Source organism: Typopeltis vanoorti, chromosome 2 (assembly GCF_054136105.1).
Source record: "Typopeltis vanoorti isolate ZY-2024b chromosome 2, IOZ_Tvanoo_1.0, whole genome shotgun sequence".
Classification (NCBI taxonomy): Eukaryota; Metazoa; Arthropoda; class Arachnida; order Uropygi; family Thelyphonidae; genus Typopeltis; species Typopeltis vanoorti.
The window spans coordinates 59961059-59988785 of record NC_143550.1 but is presented as its reverse complement, the minus strand read 5'-3'; the positions used below and the strand labels follow the sequence as shown (position 1 = coordinate 59988785).

The 27727-nt window shown below is 37.9% G+C and overlaps 1 protein-coding gene across 1 annotated transcript; it reads right to left on the bottom strand.

Annotated features, from left to right (window-relative positions):
• LOC150109070 (guanine nucleotide-binding protein subunit gamma-e-like) lies at nt 1–27027 on the bottom strand. Its single transcript, XM_090405312.1, has 2 exons — nt 26872–27027; nt 1–593 (listed from the first exon to the last, which is right to left on the bottom strand). Exons 1-2 carry the CDS (start codon nt 26958–26960, stop codon nt 488–490), a joined length of 195 nt encoding a protein of 64 aa, XP_090261438.1. The 5' UTR covers nt 26961–27027; the 3' UTR covers nt 1–487.
• Nucleotides 27028–27727: the final 700 nt, after the last annotated feature.

Here is a 27727-nt window from a genome sequence, read left to right as displayed (position 1 = left end):
GACGATCACATGCAAAAATTTATTGAGAAAAGTACGTAAATTATGTACTTGGTACCAAAATGTTTTCAGTAAAACACATAACTGTAAAGTAACGACAATTTAATAAGCTAGAAATTTACGGAAATGCCATGAATGTAAAATTTAAGAAAAGAAAACTCGTTAACATAGGACGTCCGACTAATTACATACTTTACCTTTGAAAAAGCGGACAATGAGAAACACCATTTAGTATTAAAGTGAGAGTGGTTTTGTATTACTAACACAGAGAGCAAAAGAGATTGATGAGCCAGTTCTACAAAAACATTCCGAGAACAAGTTTTCTTTAGTCATCTTTTGCCTTCACTTCTGCTTTGAGTGTTTCGTTGGTTGCATGAAGGGTTTTGGTCCCTTATCTTTCTCTGTTGACGTAGACACACCACCACTAATCAAAAGGACACATGATTTTTGTATTGAGCTATTCTTGTTTCTGTCTGTAGTCATGACAGATTTACATAATCAAGCATTTCCCTTTCTCAGCCCAAGGATTGCTTTTCTTATCCGGGGCATTTATAAGTGGATCATTTCTCTCGTTCTCCTCGACATACTCTCGTAACCTGGAAGATACATGGAAAATTTACTAAAATTACGATTAAAATATCAATTTAATGATTACACTTGTAAAAGTTAGTTTTTACATATTGAAAAATCACTACCAAACCTGAAATCCGAGTACTTGTATATCTAAAATAATCGAAAAAAATATTCGAAGATTAACTGTAAGTTATCTCCTTAAACGTTCAGTTCTTGATATGTGAATATTAAGCTAATACCCGATTCAAATTTCTATAAAAATAATTCCCATTAATTCTCGAGATATATAAATAAGTATGCAGTTGATAAAATTCTCGCGTTTCCTCCAACTCAGCTGTTGTAAATTTAAATTTCTGCTACAATAGAACGGCTAATCCAGTTTAACTTATGTCTATCGATCGAGTTTCTGGTCAGTTTGTAGAGGGAAAATTATTTCAGACTTTTCACTTAGGATGGACAACACTAATTCGATAAATTACTTCAGAATGCAATAGGAATTGAGTAAACACTACCCGAAAGTGTTCAATGTTAATCCCACCCACACGAAAGGGTCTTAGCTCATTTGAAACAAATACATGGGAACTTTATAAACTATATATAGCATATTAGTATCATGGGTGGGCGAAGGGTTAGATAATCCGGAAACTAGAGTCTTCAGATCTCCAATAAGCAAAGTTGGTGTTCCATAGGGCTATGAAATAAATCTGTCACCTGAAGACATCCATGCTCACGGCCGGATTCGAATCCACAGCCTGCTAATTGGATACGCTAAGCACATGGCCAAGCAAAAAAAAAAGTAATGGTCACGCTGAATTTTCACTTAATGGACGACATCGCTGTCGTCTTCGATCATGTTTATTGTCAAGACTATTCGGTTTAATTGTAGATCAAAGTTTGTGATGCGTTATGTTGCTCTGACCCTGCAAAACTATAGTAAGAAAAAAAAATCAGCGCCAAAGATTGCAAATAATCGAAACGAGGAGGGAAATAAAGACTAGCAAGTGCGTCATATACTGATCTTAAGATAAAATATGCACAAAACAATACCAAGTGCGAATTCCTATTCTTCTATCCAGAAAGCAAATATTTGTGCTAAGGTTAACATGCCTCAAATCGAAAATATTAAGCATTCATTGCACCGCAGATAGAATTCTAACTCAGTTTAATCAAAAGGGGGCATCTCTATGACTGCATCATCATGAAGACCCCAGAAATGTCAGGTTTTAAATCGTAAACATAGCGATACTCGCTCATTATCAATGATGAATTACTAAAAGTAAGGTTGAGATATTTACAAGAGAATCTTTCACATTTTTTCATTAAAAATCTTGAAGAGTCGTTATTACATAGACATCATACACAGTTTTCTCGAAATTATGCATTATAATGACTGTTCCCTGTTGGCCGGAATTTAATATAGTATAGGTTGAATTCCAGGACAAACTCAGTTTTGGTTTCATTGGGATAATTTTTATGAGAAAATTAAATGCGATAATCTGAAAGTGGTTTATTTCGGAGTATCCTCGAATACTGGGCTTCCAGCACGACAATGTGGATCACTAAGATCAAAAACAAATTATGAAAATCTATACGGAACAAAACAAATTTCCAGCATAGCGGATGATCAACTGACTGAGCCATACATCTCAATACGGAAGAGGCAGGGTCTTCTTTCGGAAACCCGAATTTTTCATTCTACAAAATAGACAAGCCGGCCAGAATAACACACTGGCTTTATAGCCTTAGTTGCCCTCTGCCGTAATTAATAACCCAACTAAACGCCTGATAGGCGACATTTGTGCGTGCAAAATTACTGCTAGCCCTCTCAGATAATGTCCTAGAGAACAAAGATGTGTTACTACTTGAAAGAATGACACCCTCCTCCTCCTCTATAAAAACAAATCATTGCAATGCCCTGTGTGATGGATCCAAATTGTCGTGACTGTCTCACAGAATTGATCACCGGCTTTGTTTTAAATTTTCATTTGCGAGATTTTTTTTTGTAAATTAAGACATGTGAAATCATTTTTCAAATCAGAAAAACGTTCATATTAATGAAACCATTAAACTTGTTTTAGCAAGTTTACATCAGTGAATTCATGGTCCACTGAGTTTATATATACAAGGCGATAATCCGAGTCCACCAAAATCTCAGTTTAGCTGCGACAATGAGAAAAAAGTAACCCAATTTAGTGATTCTGTCGAGTTCTTAATCCAAATTATAACATTAAAAACAATTTAAAATATTTGATGGAAGGAAGTTATTTGTAAATGGTTTACTGACCTCTGCCACTTTATTCCATTTGTTAGGTCTCCCCCCCCCCCTCCCATCGTCCGAAAAGATGGAATTACATATTTGTTGATTATCTGAACTGCTGCTTTCTAAACGGACCTTTAAAAAAAAGATGCTTTTAAGTTTCCTTTGTAATGCTGCGATCAAAAAAGTGATAGCAGGTTTATGACAAGAACCTCGAACAGTGAACCGCTCAATGGAATACAACATTCAAAAGAGAATATTAAGCTTAACAAAACGAACTTTATTCCATTTCCTTTTTAGACTTGTAATTAAGTTATAAAAAGCATAAAGAAAAGCAGCTGGCTCTCGTATGATTCAGTAGCTCAGAAAATAGTCGGCATACATCTTACTGAAAAAAAAAAAATTAACATTTAGAAAACTAAATGAAAGAAAGCGGCGTTGTCAGAAAAACCTTTTCTATCGGCTAGCATTGTTCCCCTCGTTTTCATATTAAGCAAAGCGCCAGGCTATTAAACTTATCTCAAGGAGCTGAATAAAAGATTTTTGTCCGGTTGAACGACTTCAGATTAAGTTTTTATTATTGAGGGAAGCAGAGGGTGAATAACCGAGTCAAGTCTTTGAAACAACGCATGCTCAATCGTAACATTTTTTGCATTTCATTTCTACTTCGTTTATTTAGAGAACTTCGATAGTAAAACATTCTTTCATCCTCTATATGTAGCTAATTAATGACCTCGTTCTAACAGTTGCCTTCAGAACTATTATTGAATTTGAAAAAGCGACATTCACATTTTAATTACACAGCATTCGATTGTGGAAAAATTTCCTTAGCATTGAAATTTTCTAGAATTTTAAAAATGTATAATATCCACACATTCATGAGAAAGTTTTTCAGAAACACTTCTGCAACGCACCATTAATTATAGCAACAAATAACTGCAGCTTAAACGACGATGTCGCACATTTTTCTGCTACCATAGCAAGGGCTAGTTTCTGTTCATCGTTGAAGACTAAAGCGTCTTTGGTAACTATTCTACATTTAGAAAGACCAAGTCAGCACAAAATAAAGCGCTCTTATGAATAAGTAAGTCGTAGCTAGGAAATGATACAACTTGAGTTTGTAAGGAGGTGATTATTGTAATAACTTAGGTCTTTCGTCATACAAAATTTCATTTCTGGTTATTAGTCGATTTCCATACGTTATGTGCAAGAATTAAGTTTTAATGTAAATGGGTTAAATATTAAACGTGTGTATTCTAACTAAATTCAGTTCATAACTTGTTTTTATAAATGTGCGCTACGGAGATTTTTTTCTAAAAAAACCTCCAACCGTTAACACAGTCAACTACCTAAGAAAGATCAAAAGAAGTTTGTAGCTAAGGTCACATGTTATGTCCGTATTAATTTTGTTGTACGTAGAAAAAACTATTACACCAAGAACTGAAATACGTATGACTTTTCATATGGTTATTCTGATATAACAGACACCGTTTTATTAAAAAATGGATTTTTAAAAGTTGATTCTGTTTAAATATATTCCGCTTATGATCTGATCTCGAAATGTAAACCGGTCCAATTTGAAGTAAACAAGAATTGGTTGACACAACCTTCTATTTTATTTTTTAAAATTGAAAAATTGTCTGAATTTTTCATTTTGCGAAGTTAGATGAAAGATTCACTTAGATCAGAAATTGCCAATTTTTCTCCATACATGCATTCCCTGGTCAAGCTATAAGACCATTTAGTCTCGATACCTCCATCGTATAGCGAATCACTGCTTCCTCCAACCCCCATTTGTAGACGCATGCAATGGCTTCAACGTTCTTAAGCAGTCATATGTGACTAAATGACGTATATGAAGCATTTTTACGTCAGTTGCGCAAACAGAAAAAAGTTATTATGAAAACTAACTTTAAGAGAAGGTTAGTTTAAGTCAAGCACTTTTGTCAGTCTACGAGGGTGATCTGAAAAAGTTCTCAGCCTAACAATAAAAAAACGAATTTATAATTTCAAAATTATTTTTATTTTTCAACATAAAATCCCTTCAAACTAATAGTTATTCCAGCGATGCTCTAGCGCCATTATCCCGTCCGTGTAGTGGTATTCAGTAAAATCTGAAAAATATCCCTCTACAGATGCAATCACCTCTTGATTCGAAGAAAAACGCTGACCAGCGAGGAAGAGTTTTAGTTTTGGGAAGAGAAAGAAATCAGAGGGAGCCAAATCTGGGGAGTAGGGTGGATGTTCCAACAATTCATAGTGCAGATACCTTAATTTTCCCATTGCCAAAACACCATTCTGGGTTGGAGTATTGTCCTGATGAAACATGATTTTTTCCTTCTTCAAACCGGGTCTTTGCTCACGAATGTTTTCGTCTGGTCAAAAGATTGGAATAATATTCCCCGGTTATTGTTTTACCTTTTCAAGATAATTAATAAATAAAAAGTCGTCAGCATTCCAAAACACCGATGCCATGACCTTTCCTGCTGATGGAACCAACTTTGTCTTCTTTGGCGCTGAAGAACTGGCTTCCTCCACAGTTTTGACTGCTGTTTGGATTCTGGTGTGTAATGGTGAATCCAAGTCTCATCCATAGCAATAAATCGACGCACAAAATCAGTTTTATTCTTGTTAAAAGCTCCAAGCACTGTTCAGAGATTTTCATGCGAGTGTTTTTGATCTGCTGTGAGCAAGCGAGGCACCCATCTTGCGCCAAGCTTTTTCGTTTGCAATTCTTCATGAAAAATATATCCTGCATGTTCTTTTGAAATGCCTGTAGTCTCAGCAATTTCACGCACTTTTACTCGCCAGTCATTCAATACCATATCGTGTACTCTATCAATGATGTCTGGTGTTACACTTTTTGGACGTCCTTCACGTGGATCATCTTCAAGGCCAGGTTTAAACTCGGCAGCCCATTTCTGAATTGTCAACAACGAAGGAGAAGAGTGCCCATAAATGTTTATGAACTTTGAATGAGGTTCTTTTGGCGTTAAACCTTTTACAAAGAATTTTATAACCGCACGATAATCAAATTTTATCCATTTCAAGGGATACAGACAACACTTTTGCTTCAGACAGCTGTATAAAACAAACTACTTGATAGAATGGCTTGCAGTTTCACATGGATACTTATGACAGATGCACCAACTTAGAAGAAAATTGCCAATAGTGTTTTGCCACCTATGGTTGAGACCCTTTCACACCATTAAGTTTTTCGATTTCGGCAATAAGAATGCCACGCTTACGGATGACGTAGTAGTATCTAGTGTAGCACTTTTCATGCATTTCACTTAGTTTTTTTATTTATATAACGCGTCATTCATTACATTGGAACAGCACCCTTACTTCGAATTTCATTTGTCATCATTAGCAATAAAATAAAACTGTTTATAATCACAGCGAAACACCAAACACATATGTAGTGAGCAACGATGTCGTAAGTAAAAACGATCGTATGAGCGAATGCGGAGTCGCAAATGGTAATGTTCACAATTGAAAAGCGTCATATGAGCGGATGTCGTAAAGCGAAGCGGGGTATTACTGCACTTGCTAGTTATCAACGATTAGGTATTTGCTTATTCCAGCTTCAGTCTTTCCATTCTACGTAAATGCTCTTTCCACAGATTGGGAGTAGCCATTACGCTATAAAATTTAAGTTGGGTTCTCATTTTTAATTTAAATTTTCTTTTAACTACTATACAGATTTGAAATTCTATTATACAAATAAAAAAAAAACTTGTTTTCTCTGCTTGTACACGTCATAATTATTTCAAACCTTCATGCTGTATTGTTTGCTTATTTAATTCATAAATTCTGTAGGTCATCTTTATACTACACTGTATACAGATAATACAGAACCGTATTAATAATAGTTTTAAAGACGGGAAATTTCTTACAATATTTAAGCGCAATGTACAGTATTATAAATTCATTTTTCGAAACTTGATATTCATTATTGTTAGGTTTTGCTTTATGTCCAACGATTTCCTGTTTGAACCATAATTGCGATTGGTTTTTCTTCCAGCTTTTTTTTTTTTTTGGCAGACATAATTTTGACATGCACTGCCGGGTCACTTCTGCTCTAGATGCTGTCGGGGCAAAAGTAAAACAAGTTATTTGGATATTCCACATGGAAATATAAACTGCTATATGTTACCATTTCAATTGTCTGTGTCCTCTCATGGTATCCTTGTATGTGATGTGCTAGCCAAGCTAAATGCGATTAATTGTGTGTGAAAATTCAAGGGAAAAATTTAACTGTTTCATATATATCGGGAATTTAACTATTCAAACGAGTCATTAGAAATCTAAATGAACATTTAGAAAATTAGATTTCTAAAATATTCGTAGTCTTTTTTTTTACTTCAGTTCCAGAATTCTGAATTGCACCGATGTACGTTGTTATAAAATATGGTGAGGGATTGAATCGCTAATTAACTCATCGATGATGGGTAAATTTAAGTGACTATACGAAGTTGTTGTTGTAAGTGGAAATTGGAGAAATCGACTTTTAAAATCATGAATTTCTGTCTCATAGAACAGAGAACAATATGGAGGAAGAAAATAAAGCATACTGAAAATAGCGGATGAAAATAAGTTTAAGGAGAAAGGAAATTAGTAAAATAGATTTCGATAGCACCAATGTAATCCTTCACCCTCTCGATTTTCCATTGAAATTTATTTTTTCAATCGAATCAGTTACCGTGATATTTCCTTGTTTCTCTGTTAATCATCGTTTTCATAATTAATATTTTCTTTATTAGCCTTGCAAGATTTATTTCAAGTAACTTACGAAATCAGACTACCTCAGCATGTGTGGGAGAACATACTGGTTCTTGAAACGTGCAGTAATGCCTTTCCTTGAGAAAACGCATGCGATTTTAAAAAAATCCCTAGGGGAGCTACTTATAGCTTTTGAGATTCCTAATATTTACTAGCGGCTATTTTAGCGTTTGTACAAGAAAAAAAAAGTTCTCCAACACTATACCATCCCGTCAGACTGCGAATGAGGCGACTTGTCAGACAATGCCGTACTGGTCACACGTCTGTCAATATTCTTTAGTACAAACGCAGTACTTTCGAAACTCGGCTCTGGAACTCGAAATATTTTCTCGCCGCCAATAACACGTCGACTGTTGGCAGCAAAACGACAGCTGGACCATTTCCATGTTTACCGATGCAGATCAGCGTTGACACTTTGTGAGGACGATGTTAACTTGGCAGTTGCAACGAGCAATAAATTACATCTACTTTAGCTGTTTTGCTTTTTTCTTTGGCTCGTTCTCCGTATTTACATTACAATTCTCTTCTTCAGCACATCTTAAGAAGTACGAAACGTGAAAATATTTGCAAATTACAAAAGTTTGGTTCGAATAAAGATAAATCCAGATAGAATGAAACTGTGGATTTTTTTAAATATTTCCAGGAACATTCGCTAAAGATACAATTTCACATTAGACACTTAACTAAAGAGCAAAAAGAAACAATAGTGTACGAGTAAGTCACGTCCTTCTAAAGGAGAAGATTTTGAAACCAAAGTTTAAGAAGTAATTTGAATTTCTGGAGATTTTTATTCGCGATTTCATGCATGTATTTGTTAAAAAAAGAACCAATCAAGTATTGGCTTGATCTTAAAGATCGATAACAGCATAATGGAATAAACCGTCCCTTGCATGGCTTCCCCTAGTAATTTATGCACAGGGAAGACAACGACAAAAAAAAAAAATTAAATTTGCAATTCGTTCCAAAACATCTGGTCGTCTGATATCTCGTTAAGACAGTTTTTTTTTTTAAGTTAAAGAATTTAGAAGTTTCAGACCGTCCAACCCCCTCCCCCCCAATAAAAAAAACAGACTATCCCATACGCCCCATAATTTAATATCTAAATTGATTGCACTTCTAAAACCATCGTCAAAATATTCACATAACTGATCATTTTTCATTGCACTTTGGGTTAGTTTAAAAATAACATCTGTCTTCTGCTATTCTGTCATATCCTTTTGGTCTGTAATGCAGATGAAAGAACCGGTCATGCAGATGAAAGAACTGGATTAGCTTCTCAGCCGGGATGGGAAAAACCTTTACGAAATCTTTAAAGAAAGTTATTCGGTTTCATACGAAATGGAAATCCGCTATCACAAATTAAAGGATTTTTATTCTCGCAAAACAAACCAACCAACTGGGGAATACTTATGAACGTAGAAAACTAAATATTAAGCCAGAAAACATTTGGAGGAAACTAGTGTAGTACATATTGTGGAGAACATCTTTCGTGTGTGTGGGGGGGTTACAAAAAATAATACCGCAGGAGTTAGAAATTGCACAAAACTAGTTTTTATATGATGCATTGGAATTACTCTTAGCTAAATTATTTCAAATCAGTTAAGTATTCCCGATGGTTTAATCCTCCCATGGATCATACATTAATAACTGGCATTTTGGTTCACTAACCTGCGGCGACTGAATACTCAGTAAAAGGAAAGGTTTGATTTACAGAGTGCAAAGAACTGGCTCAGGTTGATTAAAATCATCCATTTCTCAACATCCGGGAGTGTACCAACCTGTCTGCATTTGTAGCGTGAAACATAGCTAATTAGCATCATGAAAATAGTATAAATGCAAAATGGCTTTTCGCTGGCGTTGTTACAGCTGTGATCGATATTCTTCTGCGGGAGAAATGCTCAACGTTATAAACGCTTCCTTGCATGACCACAATGCCAATCGCGGTAGTTACATTTCCGGTTTTACGAAAAGCACGCGCTGCGAACTGTAATTAAAAAAATAAAATAAAATAATAATGCAGGTAGATGAACATCGTTTCCAGTTATTGAGAAGGTGTAGCATTTCACTCTGATCAAACCCGAATCAATATACGAAACGTCTACGTGTTAGGCCAAAGAGTGTCTTCTGAGAATTGAAAAATGTGGCTGAAGAAACAAAGAAACATGCTCTTGGCGGGTGTTTACCTAAGAGCATGTTTCTTGTTCTTTTAGGCAGGTATCTGCTTAAGAGCATAAAAGAACCCTTCTAAGGAGGAGGGGAGAATACTCGCTTGAGATTGCTTTCGACGTAGTTTTTAGCGAAGGGAATTGATCAGCGTAAAATACGGCCCCTATACCACCTCGACATGCTTATTGTCGTGAAAGATGATTATTACTAATGAAATAAAGGTGAAGATAAAATGTACAAAATGGAATAGTTCTATTCCAATATCATGCAACAGTATAGTTCAGTTACAAGCAAGTCGGTTGGCATTATGCCAGCAGTAATTACGATGTTATTAATAGCGTGCTATAATTCTATTCGGCGGTTAGACTTCATTTGTTATAGCGTGTTGATATTTTACGACAATTTGCTTCTATCGGCGAAGAAGCAAAGCAAGTAGCAGAAGAATAAATACAAGATTTGTGAAAGAATAACTTGCTTCATTTAGAAGCATTATACTGACATTTAGCGAACTTGGTTGTTTAAGTAATGCTGAAGTACTGTGTTTTAATGGCTGGTTTACCTTTTTTTCAGGTTGAAAAATTCTTTTAAGTACCTGGGAGTGAACCATTCCACCCATCTCGAAATCAAAGCAACTCATCGTCAGTTGAAAAGCTCCTTATAAATGCTCCTCTTATTAATATAGGGTGGAAAGATGAGTTAGATTTCCTAAGGAATTCTTCGCTACCACTTGTAACTATGAAGACTATAAAATGTATTGGAATAGTTATGAATTTTGAGGGCATTATACTATCTTAGACTGAATCTCTGAAATTCATTTTCAATTCTTGTTCGTTTCGGATACTTTTAGGTATATGAAAGTATACAGTCTTTTAAACTGTATAAAATACTATAAAATTAAGTAATGTTTTGTATACCTACTACAAAAAAACGTTAACTGAAGGTGATCTGACAGAATTAAAAAAACTGCTAGCAACTAAAGTCACAAAGCATCGAGTCTAGTTGCTCCTCTCGTTTTAGGATGAAGCATTTTTCCTCTTATCCTCATCTTATGCTTCCTTACTTCCCTATACTGCTTTATAAAGTCAAAAATATATATATACCCTTAGAATCAACTGTACATTTGTTGAAACAGCACGTGGAGACCGAGGAGTTTCGAAATAGGTGTCATCATAAGCACCCTATCCATTCGCGACATTGGTAAAGTACTCAAAACAAAAACTGTACGTGAAATTCAGATGAAATGAAGATACTAGTTCAGAGCCAAATAACGCGTAGAAAGGCCCAGAAAGCAGCCAATACCAAAGGACTCGAAAGCGTTCGGAAGGTCAATACTGAAATTTTGGTTTAACTGACCTATCAAGAGTCCAAACTTGCAAGATTTCTATGAAAAGAAACTGACAAACTACGCATAATACATAAGCAGATAAAATAATATTGTGACTGGTCATTAAAAGTCAGACATGAAGCTATGAATCATTCTACACGCTTTTCGATTCGAATTTGAGATTTTGGGTATAGTAGATATTTGAATACCGTATACCAGAATGTATCATCGCGTGAAATTTAAATGGTCCAGAACAGTTTCTCTTGGACTTATTCCTGGAAGGATGAAGAATTATCTAGGTATATACAGCACCTCTGCAGAAATTATGCTTCCTTCATATTTCCTTGAAAAGATCCGGGTTCGAATGTTGTGGCACATCGGGAACTTGCTTTAAGAGAAAATGATTAGGTAGTCCTATACAGAGATTGCAGACTTCAGAAAACTGGCTGGTTCTGCCAGAACTAGAGTCTCTTAACGTGGCTATGCCATACTGAAGGTACTGCTGCAACATAGTATGAGGAAAATGATAAACTTAACGGAAACGATTAAACCTGCTGTTTAATTATTTCTCTTTCTGGTAATTATTCCATTAAAGCGTATCATGGGTAACCCAGCACTTAAGCCGAAATCTTGGGTAAATTTGAGTTCCTATCTCAACTGAAGAGAATATCTTCAAGACGAAATGGAAATTTTGGATGTGGCTAGACTGGCATTCAACCATTGTACAGAACTTGTGGGATGAAATATGGTCCACGCACTACTGTGATATGCTAAATTTGTGTAATCTCCGAAACCCTTATAAATAAGTGATATTAGTGTGCTCATGAGTGGATCAAGACTTTAGTGCAAAGACCTCTTAGATAAATCTGAAAAGGAAGCAACTTATTCCTGCAACAGTAGGCATAAGATGTTTTCCCATTCCCTTGCAATGGAGATGGGTTATAACCCATCTCCATTGCAAGAATTACAAACAATATTATAATTCTTGCATTGAAGACGGGATAAAAGAAGATCACTTAAGTTAAGGGTATTGTAAACTGGAGAAAATTAACACCTGTAGCAATAAATTACTTTTGTATTTTGAACATAAATACTTATCTATAGATCAGCATTTAGTCTTATAATCTGTGCCAGTGAAAGAGGTAAGGTTTCATGCAATCGAGTATTAAAATTAATACCAAAAATGATCTCTCAAAAATCGAAGATTAGATGTATTTAGAAGGCATGTTTCAGGAGTTTGTGTATGAAAAAGAATAAAATATGCTGGTACAAGAGTGATATGCGTTGTACAATTAGTTGGACATGAACTACAAACAATGAGAGAGGAACAACGTTCATTTACAAATCAGAATGCCAGTGTGCATGGACGGAGAACATCAGGAATATATTAGATAGCCAAGAAAACAGCAAGACAATTAACTGAATACAAATACAGTACTTGTATGTAAATCTCTACATAAACATTAACATTCTCAGATGACTTCTTACTCGATAAATATGGAAAAAATCCTTTAATAAATTTCCATTGTAAGTAATAGAAGAAAGAAGAAGAAGTGATACAGAAAAAATATAGAAGAGAAAAGTAAATTTGCTGCTGAGTGAACATAACGTAATATTTCATTGAGACAATTCTCCACATTAAATGAAGAATGAAGTAGGCGCCGTCTTAGGCCATTGGTAAAATACACGTTCTGAATGCCCCCAGTGAAAAATATCAGGCTACATTTGTATTTGTGTGCAGATATCGAGTCATTCACTATCGTCGATAAGGAAGTTTTGGAAAGTGCTTATTGGAGGCCTGAAGTACTTAAATAAGTTCAATGTTTGGTCTCATGACATGAGAAATTAAGAGAATGCCGTCTGCAGAGCTTGGGAAATAGGCGATATTACTGAGATGTATAAGTGATGAGAGGAGCCTACCATATGGATACAGGGAATTAAAGCATAGGGTAACAGAAGAACGTTAATTCATCCTTGGATACTGTACAAAGGAGCGAAAACAAAATCTTGAATGAAGTCATTTAAGTGAAAAGGAGATATTTTGCACGACCACGGGGGTGAATAAGTAGAATGCGTTGCTGGAGTGGGTAACGAGTGTTCCAACGCTAAGGTCTTTAAAGGACAAGGAATAATGGCGAATGTTCGCCCTACTGTTACTCTGGCATCTCTTCGAGTTGCTGTTCTGACGAGATTGTTTTCCCAGTACTTTCAGAACTGCTTAGCCAACTGAATGGCGTCTCCGCTTTCCAACTCTTGCATATTTAGATAATTTTCATCGCTTGATCTGAGATCCCAAGTTTATTGGAAACTCGAAGCGGCTTTGGAAATAAAGATCCATGTTTCGTCGCTAGAACATGTTCTCCAGATTATCTAATTTTCATCCTACTCTTGGTAGGAATGTGCATAAGTTTACAACCGTTCCTGGGTAGGAAAAATAAAAATCCTTAGTTTAACAAGATACATCAACAAAAGTCAATCTTCCTCTCCAAAAAGAGAATAAGCAGATACTCATTATGGATAGTGTGCACTCAGTTCAACCCGTTAAGATCAAAAGCGGGATCTAAACTGAGCGCGTTATGAGAGTTCGTCCAGACTTGCTGGCTATTGCAAGTCTTTGGAAACGTGCATTCACCAATAATCAGGGAGATATCCATAGACAGTAGACGATTTTCATTGCTCGGTGCGAGACTACTATACTGTTGAAGCCAGAATTGGCTTGAAAATTCAATTTCTTGTATGTAGAACCTTGTTCTACCATGGTACTAATGCTAGTGTATTTAATTTTTTTTTTTTTTTTATAGGGGACGGAACTGTAACATGAAATGACCGCACACTATCATTTTAAAAAATGATAATGTAATTACGCCTGTGGATACAGGAACAATGAACAACTTCAGAAGCGCGAGAAAAAACTAGCCAGATTTTTTTCTTGTATCTAAAAGGTGCAAATGTTCCACGCTACACCAGGGGCAGGATATGGACATAATAGCATGAATTGATGGACTCATTAGTTAGGTGGTAGTACACAGCAGACTGATAGTCGTCTGCAGTTTTCTTAACAAAAGTTAGTCCCTCTGCCGGTCGAAGAACGACCGAATGCCACAGCCTGAGTATTATCAATATTAAATCTCTTCATTCTCAGCGTTGATATATTAGATCACGTTTATTTCTAGCAGTATAGAAATGCTTGGGAATGGTTCTACGACTATGAAGATGATTATCATAGTTCATGCGTCTTGTCAGTCACAAAATCAACCGAAATTAACATTAGATCAGGGAGAAGTTATGTTACGTTTCTTGGGATTACAGGCAAGAAAACTAAAGCCGAGTTCAGCGTATTATTTCTGCTAACTGCATGTAGTCTCGGGCCATCAGTTGTTTTGAGGGATAAAAAGTTAGTTTTCTGGAGGACAAACTCGGGCATCTCCGTGTTTCGCATCCCAGTCGACTCACTTTCAACTGAAAGTGAGTCGACTAGGATTCGAAAAAGATTTCTCGTTCACAAAAAAATAACGTTCACATCTAGGATGCGAAAAATCTTTTTCGCATCCTAGATGTGAACTCAGGTCTCCTCAACTGGAATTTAAGCTACATCCAATCGAATGGAAGTTGCATATAAATCCTTGTGCGACCTGCCAGTGTCCAATCCGAGACGAAATGTGGGAGGCAATCCTAGTCTTCGCAGGTCAATATCCCGAAAAAACTCTGGCATCCCTTCGAGTTGCTGTTCTGACGAGATTTTTCGGCTAGAGAGATGTTACTCTATTAAATAGATGTGCCTACTAATTAGAACTGTTGGACTTAAATTTGAGCAATATGTGAATAAAAGTTCAGCAAATGGTTCTTATACAAGTACATAAAATTTCGCACATAGTTACTTGTTGGAACATCTCAAATAAGAAGGATTTAAATTCAATAATAGGATAATTTACTTTACTGTCCAGCCATTTAAAGCATTCTTAGAATTGAGACTAATATTCTATTCAGGTCTTAAAATGCAAGTCTTTTTATTTAAAAATTTAGACATTGCTATTCTTAATAGAGCTCTGTAGTTCAGCTGGTTTCGAGGAGATACTTTGGTTGGAAAGATCTGGATCTTTCCAACCCCGTCTGTGACGAGAAAAACTTCATCAGGACGTTCAGTTAAAGCTGAGTTAGCCGGTTTTATACATTAAAATTAATAAAACCGTGCACAAATAGTTTATTTGAAGTTTGCTGTACTCATTTTCAAGATAATGTGAAAGTAAGGATGGTATGCTGAAGTTCGTGCATATTTTTGGGCCTGTAAGTGAATTGCATCTCCATTCTCCATTGTTTCCACTGCGATACAAAAATTAATGTCTTTAGGCGGTAGATGAATTCATCACCGTCATGCTTATTGGAGGTCTGAAGTTGCTCGAGAAGTTCCATATTTGGTTTAGACAAGGTTTCCGGATTATGGAACCCTTAGGCTATTCACAATATGTTTACAGCATTTTGTCGCGGGATGCACATAAAGATGAATTTTGGTCATCGCTGAAGAATCAGCTATTTATTTCGTGTGATTTAATACAATTTTACTGTTGACTAACTATAGGAACAATCTTATGTACTCACACTTTTGTATCTCAGGTGTCCTAATTTCATCGGTACTTGTTCCAAGTCTGTTCAACAACAGAACATTATTCATTAAGTATAAAATTTCTCGGCTCAGGTTCATTAATTTTTGCACATATGAAATATCGAATGATATTTCTCAGAACGTAGGGTAGAATGATCCTACTTCACAGTAGGTCCACTAAAATTTTCAAATGTTGAAGTCAAGTCTTGTTAACAGTGTCATTTTATACATACATGGATTTCTGTTCATTCTCATTAGAATTTCTTTACTAAAGATGACTTTTGAAATATAAGTGCTTATACACCACCACAAAAGGTTTTTTTTGGATTATCTCTTAAACCACCATATAATTCTCGACATAAGATAAATTGTGCTAACATATAACCCAATATTCATCTGTCAAAAAAGAGGATAAATTTGATTAAAGTACACCTTATAAAGTATAGTTTGAAATATGCTTCAACTCATGTATGACCATCATTTATATTTTTATTGGATGCTTTTAGCAATCTGCAGGTTTATTTTAAATGATAAATGTATTTAAGACGTACTCAAGGCCAAGTTTGCCACTATATTTAAATATTATGCCAGCAGAAGATGGCTATTTAAGATTGTAGTCAATATTTTTTCCTTCGACAACTTTGAACTTATCTGTAATATGAAAGATTCTGGCAGAGGTTACATCATTGCAGGTCAAGATGAATACTGAGGTGACAATATTACGTGAGTATCCTCATATCAACATTGCATCATTAAACGTCTGAATGGGGACAAAGGATTCCTGTTTGGAATTATGTGGACTCGTAGGAATTACTCCACGTTAATTGCATCTATTCTCTGTACGGATCAGGAGAGAAGCCCTGTGCTCATACGAGACAGGCTAACTGAACTTCGTTTGGAAAATCCTTAACTGTTCCTCACATCTTAGATGGAATTCGAACCAGTGAGGTGCTTGCGGTCTGTCAGATTCATATAAAAGAGGGACCAATGAGATTCGTTGCTCTATAGCGCCTTTTTCCATTCATCCAGAGTTTAGCATTTTAAGTACAGGGTGGCCACAAAATAACTCCCCCTCTTTATAGGCATCTGTAGCTAAAACCAATAAACGGAATGAGACCAAATTTTGTATTGAGACTTTTGAAGGCATGGATGGGGGGGGGATGATTTTCGCGAAAAAAAAAAAAAGATTTAGTATCAAAAGTCACCGATAGGAAAAATTTTTGCCGCTGGCGGAGCCGAAAGCAGTCAAATATTTGCAGTAAACGCAGGTAAAAAGGATCATGCAAATTTTACTGTGCGTACGTGACAGCAGTGCCACCAATTCCATTTAAAAAAGGGATTGGGAACGTTCAACCAATTTATTTTGAATGACTGACGAATTGTACTCGTCAGTAGCGGGATAGCAGGTCTGCTTTCAAGTTTGTTTTCCCTTCGCAAATGTTGAATTTTCTGTTAGTTGTTATTTAGTTTCTGTTCCTTTGCTAATAATTGTTACTAACTTGCTGGCTCTAGTGGAGATTTTTTTCTCTTCCCCACTAGAGCAGGATTATTAGAGTGTTATGTACTAACACTCTAAGTCGGCTGACTTAGCGCCTATTCTGTTTCCTTTTTTTTTTTATAAACGCAAAGTTCAAAATGAGTAAATTTGTTCAAGCCCCCCCCCCCCCCAGGAGGAGAACACTTGATGTTGAAGTGCCAGGTTTGGAGGAACCTAGAGTACTAACTAAGATCCTCAAGGAAACCATCGGTATGCAGAACATCTACTCCTTCACTCCATATGGGGATGGAAAGTACCTCGTAGTGGTGAAAGATCGATTCGAGAGATAAACTTTTAGAGGGTTTCTCTGTACAAGGGAACCATACAACACCAGTCATGGTAGGGAGCCAAGTGAGGACGCTCAAAATCGACAGGTTTCCTATGGAGTACATCCAAGCCAGTGACGACCTTCTGGTACAAGCCTTTGCTAGGTGAGGAAAGATGAGCAACATCAAGCGGAGCATTTCCAAAGAAGATCCCACTTGGTTTTCCGGGGAGGTAACCTTCACCATGGACACGAAATTACCCGTGCCCAACTTAGTGAACATCGGTACTGCACGGGTCATGGTTAACTACCCCGGAGTTCAAAGACAATGCTTGCGTTGCGGCTCGGTCGAACATCTGGGCAAAGAGTGCCCCAGAGCCAGCCAAATGCTTTAATTGTGTCAGTGTAGGGCACATATCCAGCCAGTGCCCTAACCCCTGCCGCAAAGGCAACAATCCAGAACATCGGATCACCAGCTTCCCGTTATGCACATTCGCGAAAAGAGCAGGGGGCATCCATAGATCCACTGACACTATCCCCTACCATGACTAAAGAACAAGATGACTTCCGCAACTCCCCGAAACCACCGGGAAGAAAATCTTCAAGCAGACGGTCCTCGGAAAGATACATAAAGTAGCTACAACTGCCATCCCCGTAGCTACTTCTGCCGCGACATCGGCTCCGGAAATAGAAGAACAGCCGGAAACAACAGATGAAACCGGAAACTTCCGTCGAAGCCGTCGTCTTACCGGCAGCAACACCAGCCGGTAAAGCCGAGGACAATACTGCTCCAAGCGACCCCTCTCCTGCAGAAGACATGCTCCTTGAAGAGGGAGAAATAACTGACATGCCGCCCCCACCACCAGAAACATCAAAGGCGACAAAACGCAAAGAGGAATCGGCTCCTAAAAAGGACAAAAAACGTAAATCTAAAACAAGGAAGGCGACAGATACTTCAGAATCAGAGATGGAGCTTGATTCCCATCCCCCCCTCCTTCAAGAGAAGATATCACGGAGAGAATAAAAAGATATACTGGGTCGCAATTTAACACCTACAAGACCTCCGAAGACAAGCTAACAAGCTTCAAGATAAAGAACAACAGACACGAGTTCAAAGTTTTTGCGAACTCTTGTTCGAAACTTGAAGCAACCCTGCAGGGGGCTGGATATTCCACTTCTCCCTAGGCATCACTGCTTAGACTCGTTAAAGACCTCAAAATAGAAGATCTAGACCGGGTATAAACATCCAATGATGCCACTAGCCTTTTGCATCGCCTCCGATCACCAATCAAACAGGAGGCGGTATGGAAATTGATGCTAGCCTACAACATCAGACTATTGTTCCTGCAGGAAACTCATTTCTATCATTAGAGAGACATGCAGGAACTTAGTCAAAAGTACCCCTTAACATCCTATTGGAACTTCGGCCCAACACCATTCAGTGCCGGAGTCGGGGTACTTATGCTACCCCCCCCCTCCTGGGAGCCTTTCACAACAACCAAAGGGATGCAGAAGGAAGAGTTCTCTCCATAGAGTGGAAGTACCGAGGCTGTACCACCCGGTTTCTCAACATCTACGCCCCCGGCTAACGCACCTTTAAGACCAGCGTTCTTCCAGACACTTAACTACCGCTATGGCGCTCATCACATCATCATGATGGGTGACTTCAACTGTGTGGCAAACCCGGTCCTAGATAAAGTAGGAGGAACCCAACATCAAGAACATCTGGCTACAGACACTTGGAAGTTCAGCTTTGGAATGCTCAGCTCACGGATGTTTGATGACATCTTAATCCCCACACCCGTGACCACACATGGTTGGCCAGGGTGTTGGTACTCGGTTAGACCGATTTTACCTATCGCTCCTTTCTAGAGTCGAGACGGTAAGGCACGTTAACATCAGCAACAACATCTGACCATAAACTTATAGCGCTCAGGTACCACCATGTAGAAAAAGTGGAAATTGGTCCGGGCCCCTGGAAGTTACCATCAGACTTCCCGTCCCCATTCTCAGCCCAGCTTCAACATTTCTGCTCCACCTGGACGCATGCGGGGTGGGATTGGGGCACCTGGGCGCAGTTCAAGAACAAAATGATTGAATGGGACCTAGAACGTGCCTACCTCCATAGATCTCGACTCCGAGACCTCTACAAAGAAAGGAGCTGGTTCATAGCCAGCCAACGCCAAGGAACACTATGTGATAACATCATCCGGGAAATTAACATCGATATAGACTCTGAAAAGCAAAAGGAGGAAAGGAACTTTAAGATAAGAACATATCTGCGCTCGGAAGACAGGCCGTCGGCCACCTTTTACAACAGGCGCTTCACTAAATTCAGAGAGAGAACCATCTTGTCCATCACGAAAGGCGGCAACATCTTTAACAACACTCCTGACATTCTGCAAGCCTTCCAGAGGCACGACAGTGAACTCTACTCAGACAACAGTGCCTCTACGGGCTTCTCCTCCTGGAACATCCCTACCCTCCCTGCGTACATCCAAGCAGTGTTGGATTCTCCCTTCACGGCGGCCGAAATAACAACAGCCTTTAAGCAATGCCGAGCCAAGAAAGCGCCTGGTCCAGACGGACTTGGGGGCAGAGTTCTATCGTGAGGCATTGGACTTTATCCTCCCGGCTCTACTGGCACTTTTTAACATCTTCCTTACCACCAGAAACGTGCTACTCGAGTTCGTGGAGTGCCATACGGTATCCATCCCTAAGGCCAACAGGGACCTTTCTCTGGTGAAGAACTGGCGGCCAATTAGTCTCACCAACATAGACTACAAGATCCTGGCAAGAGTAATCAGACTCAAATTGGGGATGAAATACATCAACATCACCCAAGTGTATGGAATCCCAGGCCGATCGATAGAATTTAATCTGTACCTCATTAGAGATCGGCTCCGTCTGGAATTCATCAAGAAACATCCAATGGCATTGTTTTCAATAGACTTCAACCGAGCGTTTGACAGCGTCCGTCATTCGTATTTGTTTCACATCCTTAAAGAAGTCGGTGTCAGTAGTGGCCGTCTTTCCATTCTTCAGGGGGGGGGGCTATAATAACAGCTCTATTCACCTCCAAATCAATGGATATTCATCTGACCCTATTACCATCAAAAAGGAGTCGAGCAAGGATTCCCGCTCAGTCCTCTTCTTTTTGCTCTGGTCCTTGAGCCTCTTCCTCAGGCAGTCAACAGCTCTCGTGCCGTCAGAGGAATACCACTCCCGCTCACCACCGAGGAATCCAAGATAATAGCCTATGCGGATGACGTGGTGGGCACCCTTAGGGACAATGACTCCATTAGGAACCTTTTTAACATCCTTGACAAGTTCAAAATATCGGGATTAACACCCAATCCCGATAAAACACAGCTAAAGACATATGGAGTCTTGGACCAGGATAACATCCCCCCCTGGGCCTAGTTCCTAAGGAAGACCCCATTACCATCTTAGGAGTACTCTTTACGGCCCAGCATGAAGTCGACGAAGATAATCTCATAAACAGGGTCGTCGACAGTCTCAAAGACTGGAAAATCGGACTGCTGTCACTTTCCTCCCGGGTCACAGTGATAAAAACCATTGTGCCCCCAGCGTACCAGCATGTCGTCAACATGAACATCTCGGAACAACAAGCGAATCCGCTGTACAGGAAACCCTTAAAGTTCTTCTGGGGAAACTTACGTCCGGAGGTTGAAACCAAGATCCTTCAACTTCCAGGGAAGCGAGGAGGAGGCTTTGGCCTCCCAGTTCTCAAAGTACGATACCTGAGTAATACTGCTTTCCATCTGAACAGGATACTGCAATCTAAGCAGTTATCTTGTTCGGTATTATTTGAGTTTCAAGCTTCCTCGCTTTGGTATTCCATTCCACCAAGGGTCTAAGGCGGAAATTGTTCCAGAATACTACAACCAGCTCTGCCAGATCTTACAGCAAGTCCGCTCTTCGGGTATAGACATCGCCAACATCCGAGCAGTAAAAAATGGTGCAACATCATCTTTGACCATCTTTGTACCGAAGCTCCGGATCTAGGGGCCGTCGATAACAACATCTTCGGTCACCTAGCAAGCCACCGTGGCTCCCCGACGAGAAAGGATCTGGCATGGAGGATAGCGTACCTTCTAGTCAATTACAACATCTGGCGGTTTCATAATAGCAGGAACCCCTTTTGTGACTTCTGCCCGAGTGTGGACAATGTGGAGCACGCTTTTTATTAGTACCTAGTCTCCCATAACATCTGGAGGAGGCTGAGTGACGTGCTCCACATTCCACTCTTAACACAGGATCAAGTCATCTTCCTGCAGTTAACACCACCAAACAGGCAGAGGTTACTAATCTTCGTGATCAATGAAATCAAGTATCACATCTGGAAGGTGAGGAAAAAACACGCTAACAACATCAATCTTCGGAGCTGGACAGATATCTCCCGGGTCGTGTTGTATTGCTTCTAAGGGACAACATGACGTTTCATGATGGTTAAAAAACAGACTCTAGGTGGGCAGAAATTCAAGAACATCTGGTGCTCTCCTCTTCTCTTGTGTACCTTAAGGGGGGGGGGGTTCAAGTTTACGCTCCTTTTATTATAACATCTAAAATGGAGTGCATCATATCTGTGGTTATCTATTTGAGGTTCTCGTCTTAAGTGTTCCACGGAGGGTAATTTGGATGCGAACCCGGTCAGGGAAGGCCAGTTCTAGGCGGTCGACCCGGAATGGGTTGATCACCCGGGAGCCGATTACTCTCGTGGGAGTAATCGGCTCCCGGGTGACCAACCCATTCCCAGGTCATACAGCAGACCTGTGAAGCCAGCGGTGAAAGAGTTAAACATCTGAGAGCTCTGAGCTTGCTAGATGAGAATTATTAGCTGAGGCCTATTTTCTTCTTCTTCCCCCTCCCATCACATTCCTTACCTCCCCTATTCCTCTACCCCTTCCCCCACCTCACCCCCACTGTCATCGCCTCTCCCTACTTTCTCTTCACTTAAGGGGCACTCTGACCCCTTTTAACTTTCCATAGGCCAATGATGAGTTTCCTTTACTCTTTCACCGTCCTACATTGCCTCAGTGTGCTTTTACTTGTTAAGTTGTTTTACCTTAAACAGTGCAACGCCGTAGCTGCCCTTCGGGAATTTAGAAGGCTTCATAACCTGCGTACAGATCCTATGTCAGCTGTAGCACTAAGATTAAGAAGTTTGAAGAAACTGGATCACTAGGAGTTGGACCTGGCAGAGAACGGAAATCAGTGCAAGAAGAGACAGTAACAGACGTCGTGTAGAAAATCGTGTATGTGGTCCTGGGAACCCCGATTCTGATGAATAAAAACATTTCCTGCGAGTTTAATCACTACATTAATTTCTGTCTCTCTCGCAAGTTGTTTTAGTTTAATTATTATTATTCTAACGCGCCACATATCCAGCTGGAATGAGTGACGCGGTTGTCGCTTACACCTTCGAAATGTTATTATTCCATTTTATCTGCCTTGAATGTAATTATCCGCTTGTTTTCGGCTTTCCAGCGCCAAAATTTCCCCTATCGACGACTTTTGGTACTAAATTTTTTTTTCGCAGAAATCATCTCCCCATGTCTTGAAGTCTTAATATAAAATTTGATCTCATTCCGTTTATTGGTTTTAGCTACAGATGCCTCCAAAGAGGGAAAGCTATTTTATGGCCACCCTGTATAATGGCAATTTATTATTAATAACAGACCTCCAGGGAGTCAAACTCATCGAGGGAGGCCACATACTACACACACCCAGCTATCATACTTATTCTTGAATTCGTTCACATTGCTTGTACTCACAACATTCAAAAGGCATTCCAACCACGCACCACCCTCTGAGAGAAAAATCTAGCCCTCACACCCTTCAATCTCAGCTTCCAAGGATGCCCTCTCGTCCTTTCCCTACCTTCCATAATTGAAAAATTCCATCAATTGGACATTCCTACATTAAGTTCCCATCAATGTGACTTTGCATGTTGGTTAAGATTTATTATAGTTAGAAGTGCGATTCTGTTTGCGTAGATCGTTCGATATTTTCATAAAAGACAAATGAACCAGTTCAGTGGTATATCCTTTAGCTTTCCATTGCACATGGATTTCCATTTTTAGATGGTAGAAAACGTAGAGAATCGAGATACCCGCACCTAACCACAGCACCCAGGTAAACAAACTTGCAGATAAATGTTTCCTAACATTTCGAATATTTGCAATCGCGTGCTTACCCACATATTCCATATCCAATATCTATAAAAAAAAAAGGATATTCAAGTGCAAGCCGGAAATCGAAATGCTTTTGCTAATATTTTTATATATGTTACTGCTATGAACATGAAAAATATGTAAGAGTAACCCTTAAATCGTTTTTCAGTAACATCTGAACGTGAATATCTATTTCATTGCTCATAAATTTAATACTATCGTAGAATGCGACTAGCTGAACACGAAGCCATCTTTTCTTGATGGAGCTCATGTCAAACTGTTATACACGAAATGTGAAGATCAGTGCCCTTGATTTTCACAATTTTGCTGCCAAACATATCCTTAGCTCGCCTACTGTACGAATGCATATAAGTTTACAGAAGCCTTTCGTGCGTTGGAGCCACAACAACAAAAGAGCACTCCAGTGGTAGTTGCAGTTTGGAAGTTTTCGGCCGGCTGGACCATGGGCCTTTCTAAATCGTTCAAACAATGTCAACATCTAGCACCCTCAATTTATCATCCTTTGGGATGAATGTTTTGATTACCTATCTGACAACAAATGCGGTATTAGTTTGTGACCACAAAAGTTAGACACCCTTTTCTGATTCTTTACATGGGGCATGGAGAAAAGAGGCATCACATTTGGAATGTGTACTTGCCAGTGCCGTGCTATCGACTGACAAAATATAAAGAGAAATAAAAATATCTTAATTAAAATTTTTTATTTGTGTATTTTGAATTAGTTCATACCATTGTAAATACTCCAGATAAAAGACACTCATTCACAATAGAAGAAAATTATGACATTCAATTCTCTAGGGAAAAAAAAAGAGGAAAAACTTAAATATTCTAATTTTCTTCTTGAAAGAACTTGCATTTTCTCCCTCACTCCCTTCTTTTTTGTTGATAAACCCATTGCGGTAATATTTAAAATCTCGAGAAAAGTTTGAGTCAACTCTGGTGAATCAGAAAGACTGCTTTTAAATATATAAAAACAAAAAACTTTACGATTTAGTTCGCCAAACTTTTGGAATAGAGGGCAGTTCTTATTCATTCAATACAATAAAAATTGTAAAAGAGTAGGCGTAGTAGATATTTGGTATAATAGTTAACAGATATCACATTTTCTTTTTGTCTGCCGAAAACTAAATTAAGTTAAGTTATCTAGTCGGAAATAGAGGATGTTTTCTGAAAGGGATATTTTCATCCTGAGAATCAGCGATTCCTACAAAAGAGAAACCTTCTTGAGAACAAGTGCAAGTGGCAAATATACTACACCGAAACTTCATAACTTCAGGTACTTCGGTGATAATTTCAGAACCAAGTCAGGATATTACTATATATTATCGTCAGGTACATTTTCTTAAACGGGGACTAAAATTAAATAAAATTCATAAATTTAAATAAACTGTTTATTAAGAAACAATTTATATGCAAAACATAATCCATGCCACCTGAGATTCCATCAAAATCGGGGAGACCCTACTTTCTTTTAATTGACTTTGTACTGCTGGTGTGGTAATCAGCTAGCAACAGAAATTTAGACCAATCCAATCAGTGATCAAATATGTTAAAATGCCACTGAAATTTAGTACCCGATTCGTCATTTTGGTGTACTGATCTTTACAGAGATGCACACTCTTCTCAAGGAGAAGTCATCCCACCCCTAAGTACGGAGCTGATATATGTTGCTCTCGTTAACACACAATGGTGTGTGTATATAGTTCAATACGCAGGAAATGCTTTTGATCTCATCTCTGATCATGGTAGATTTAGTGAAGGGGGGGGGGTTCCTTCAATGCACGGTAATTTTGAATTAATATTAAAATTAATTTATAATATTATGTATTAATAAAACGAACAAGTTTAAAATGAAAAGTTTTAAAATTTAAGATTTTTTTTATTCTTCTAAAAAACTATCGAAACAGGCATGAAAGTAACACACACAAAGAGCATATTACTGAATTTTGAAATAATTGTATGAGAACAGGTGCCACCACAGTACAGTATATTGTAGAGCAGCTTAACACTGTATTGCATATATTTAGTATATGTAAAATATTAGTATGAAAAGGGGATAACTAAACTGCTCAGATAAATAATTGCAGATCTACTTCATAGTTGACAAAACCTTTATCTTGAGGAGTGCGATACCAAAATTATTGGATTTTTTTTTTTTAATGCTGCTCCCACCAACGAAAGGTTATTTGCAAACCTACAGAACATTTTGTACCGTGGGTGGGTTAAGGATTTTTTTATTTTTTTAAGTTTTATATATATTTTACGCTGAACATTTTACTGAAAAACCATTCTAGCAATTTATTAAAGAGACAAATCTAAACTGATTAGGAAGCACTTTAGTAGAAGGTGCTAAAGAGGTCTATCTCATGTAGCATGAAAACCATATCATGCAAAAAATAAAAAAAAAAGCTTACTGCATATACTTACTAACAATCCGAGAGATGAATTTAATGAATAAAATTACCTTAAACTGATGAGTATTAATGTAGAGTTAATGAAGCATTAACTCTCATTAACTACATTAATTCTAAGAGTTAATGTAGCATTTCTTTTAAGTTAATTGATTCAACTAACTAATATTAAAAATATAAGGTTTAAGTGATCATGTGTATTCAATCGAAATTACAAGTTAATTAAAACCGAGGTTCTTTTTAATGAGAAAGAAAAATTCATCACAAATTACCTTATAATTTCCCCTAATTATTAAAATCCCGAGTGCAGACAAACTCATGAAAGCTGCAATGACAGCGAGAAAGAAAGAACAGCAAAATCACTATGCAACGATATATTCAAGGTCACTGCGCCACACTTATCCGATTTCTTATGGTACAAAAATTTATTTACAAATTGACAAGCATAACTCATAGAAACATGACTCGCTGCTATCGTTCTCTTTACTATAGTATCGCAGAGACGAACACTCACGCTATTATAAATATTTACAACCCACCTCTGTAGTCGCCTCTGCCGCAGTTGCCAAGGCAACTGCAGTGTTGCGCTCTTTCTGGTACGTGTGGATAATAAATACATAAAAAAAAAAAAAAAAACTCACTGCAGCAGGGTTAGTGTGTTCATAACAATTAACTGCTAACCTCGTTTATCCCGTTAAAAGTAATATAAATCAAATGAATAAAATCAATATTACTTACGCCTGGATTGACTTCGATAGTGGCCACCTCTCCATCTGAGCTTGATATCTCATATTTTCTATCTGCTTTCTCAGTGTGTCTTTGTCCATTTTATCAATGGCTGCAAGATCCGTGGTGAAGGATTGACGGGAAACGCCGGCTTATATATAAATCAGTGTAGCCGCAGTGGGGCGCTGCAACACTAATTACAGAACGTGAGACAATTTCAATTGTAAATATACGCTATACAAAATTTCTTTAGAGCAAATTATATTTACAATTAAATTGAAATATAAATTCTTAACAACATATGTACCAAGAATTGTACATTCAGGCAATATGTAGCCTGAAATTATATCTCTAGCAAACTGCCAGAGAGGAAGACCATATATATGTGAATTTAATAGAAAATAAAATTAAAAAACCGAAAAAAAATTAAATCAGTGCTTCCTCCATAAAAAAAGCCAACTTACATGCAATTATTGACGTAAGAAAGTTAGGCGGATATATCATACACTACTAAATTACAAGTTCTCCAGAGATTTCGAAGAGTAGTTATATTAAATTAGGCTAATTAAATTAAAGCAAGCGTTCATTTTACTTTTGTTTATAGGATATTTGCTGTCACGTGGACAGAATCTTTAGATAAAGTACCAAGAATGGAACGCGGAGGGAGGAGGCTAAACCTTGGATTCAAAACGTATTTATCTGAGAAGGAAGTCTTATAAGTTGCGTCAGAGCTCAGCTCTTGAAATGTGCGTCATACTTTTACACAAGCTGGTAATAACTCCTGTCTCACATGTTTTACTTCATAATGATATTTTGTACTATAACTTCAGAGTAATTAATACATCATGATAATGTGTGGTTTTTCTTA

Coding starts and splice junctions, on each gene's coding strand:
- LOC150109070 (XM_090405312.1), bottom strand. CDS start 26,960: ATGGACAAAGACACACTGAGAAAGCAGATAGAAAATATGAGATATCAA. Junction 594..26,871: donor CTATCGAAGTCAATCCAGGC/GTAAGTAATATT, acceptor TGTATCTTCCAG/GTTACGAGAGTATGTCGAGG.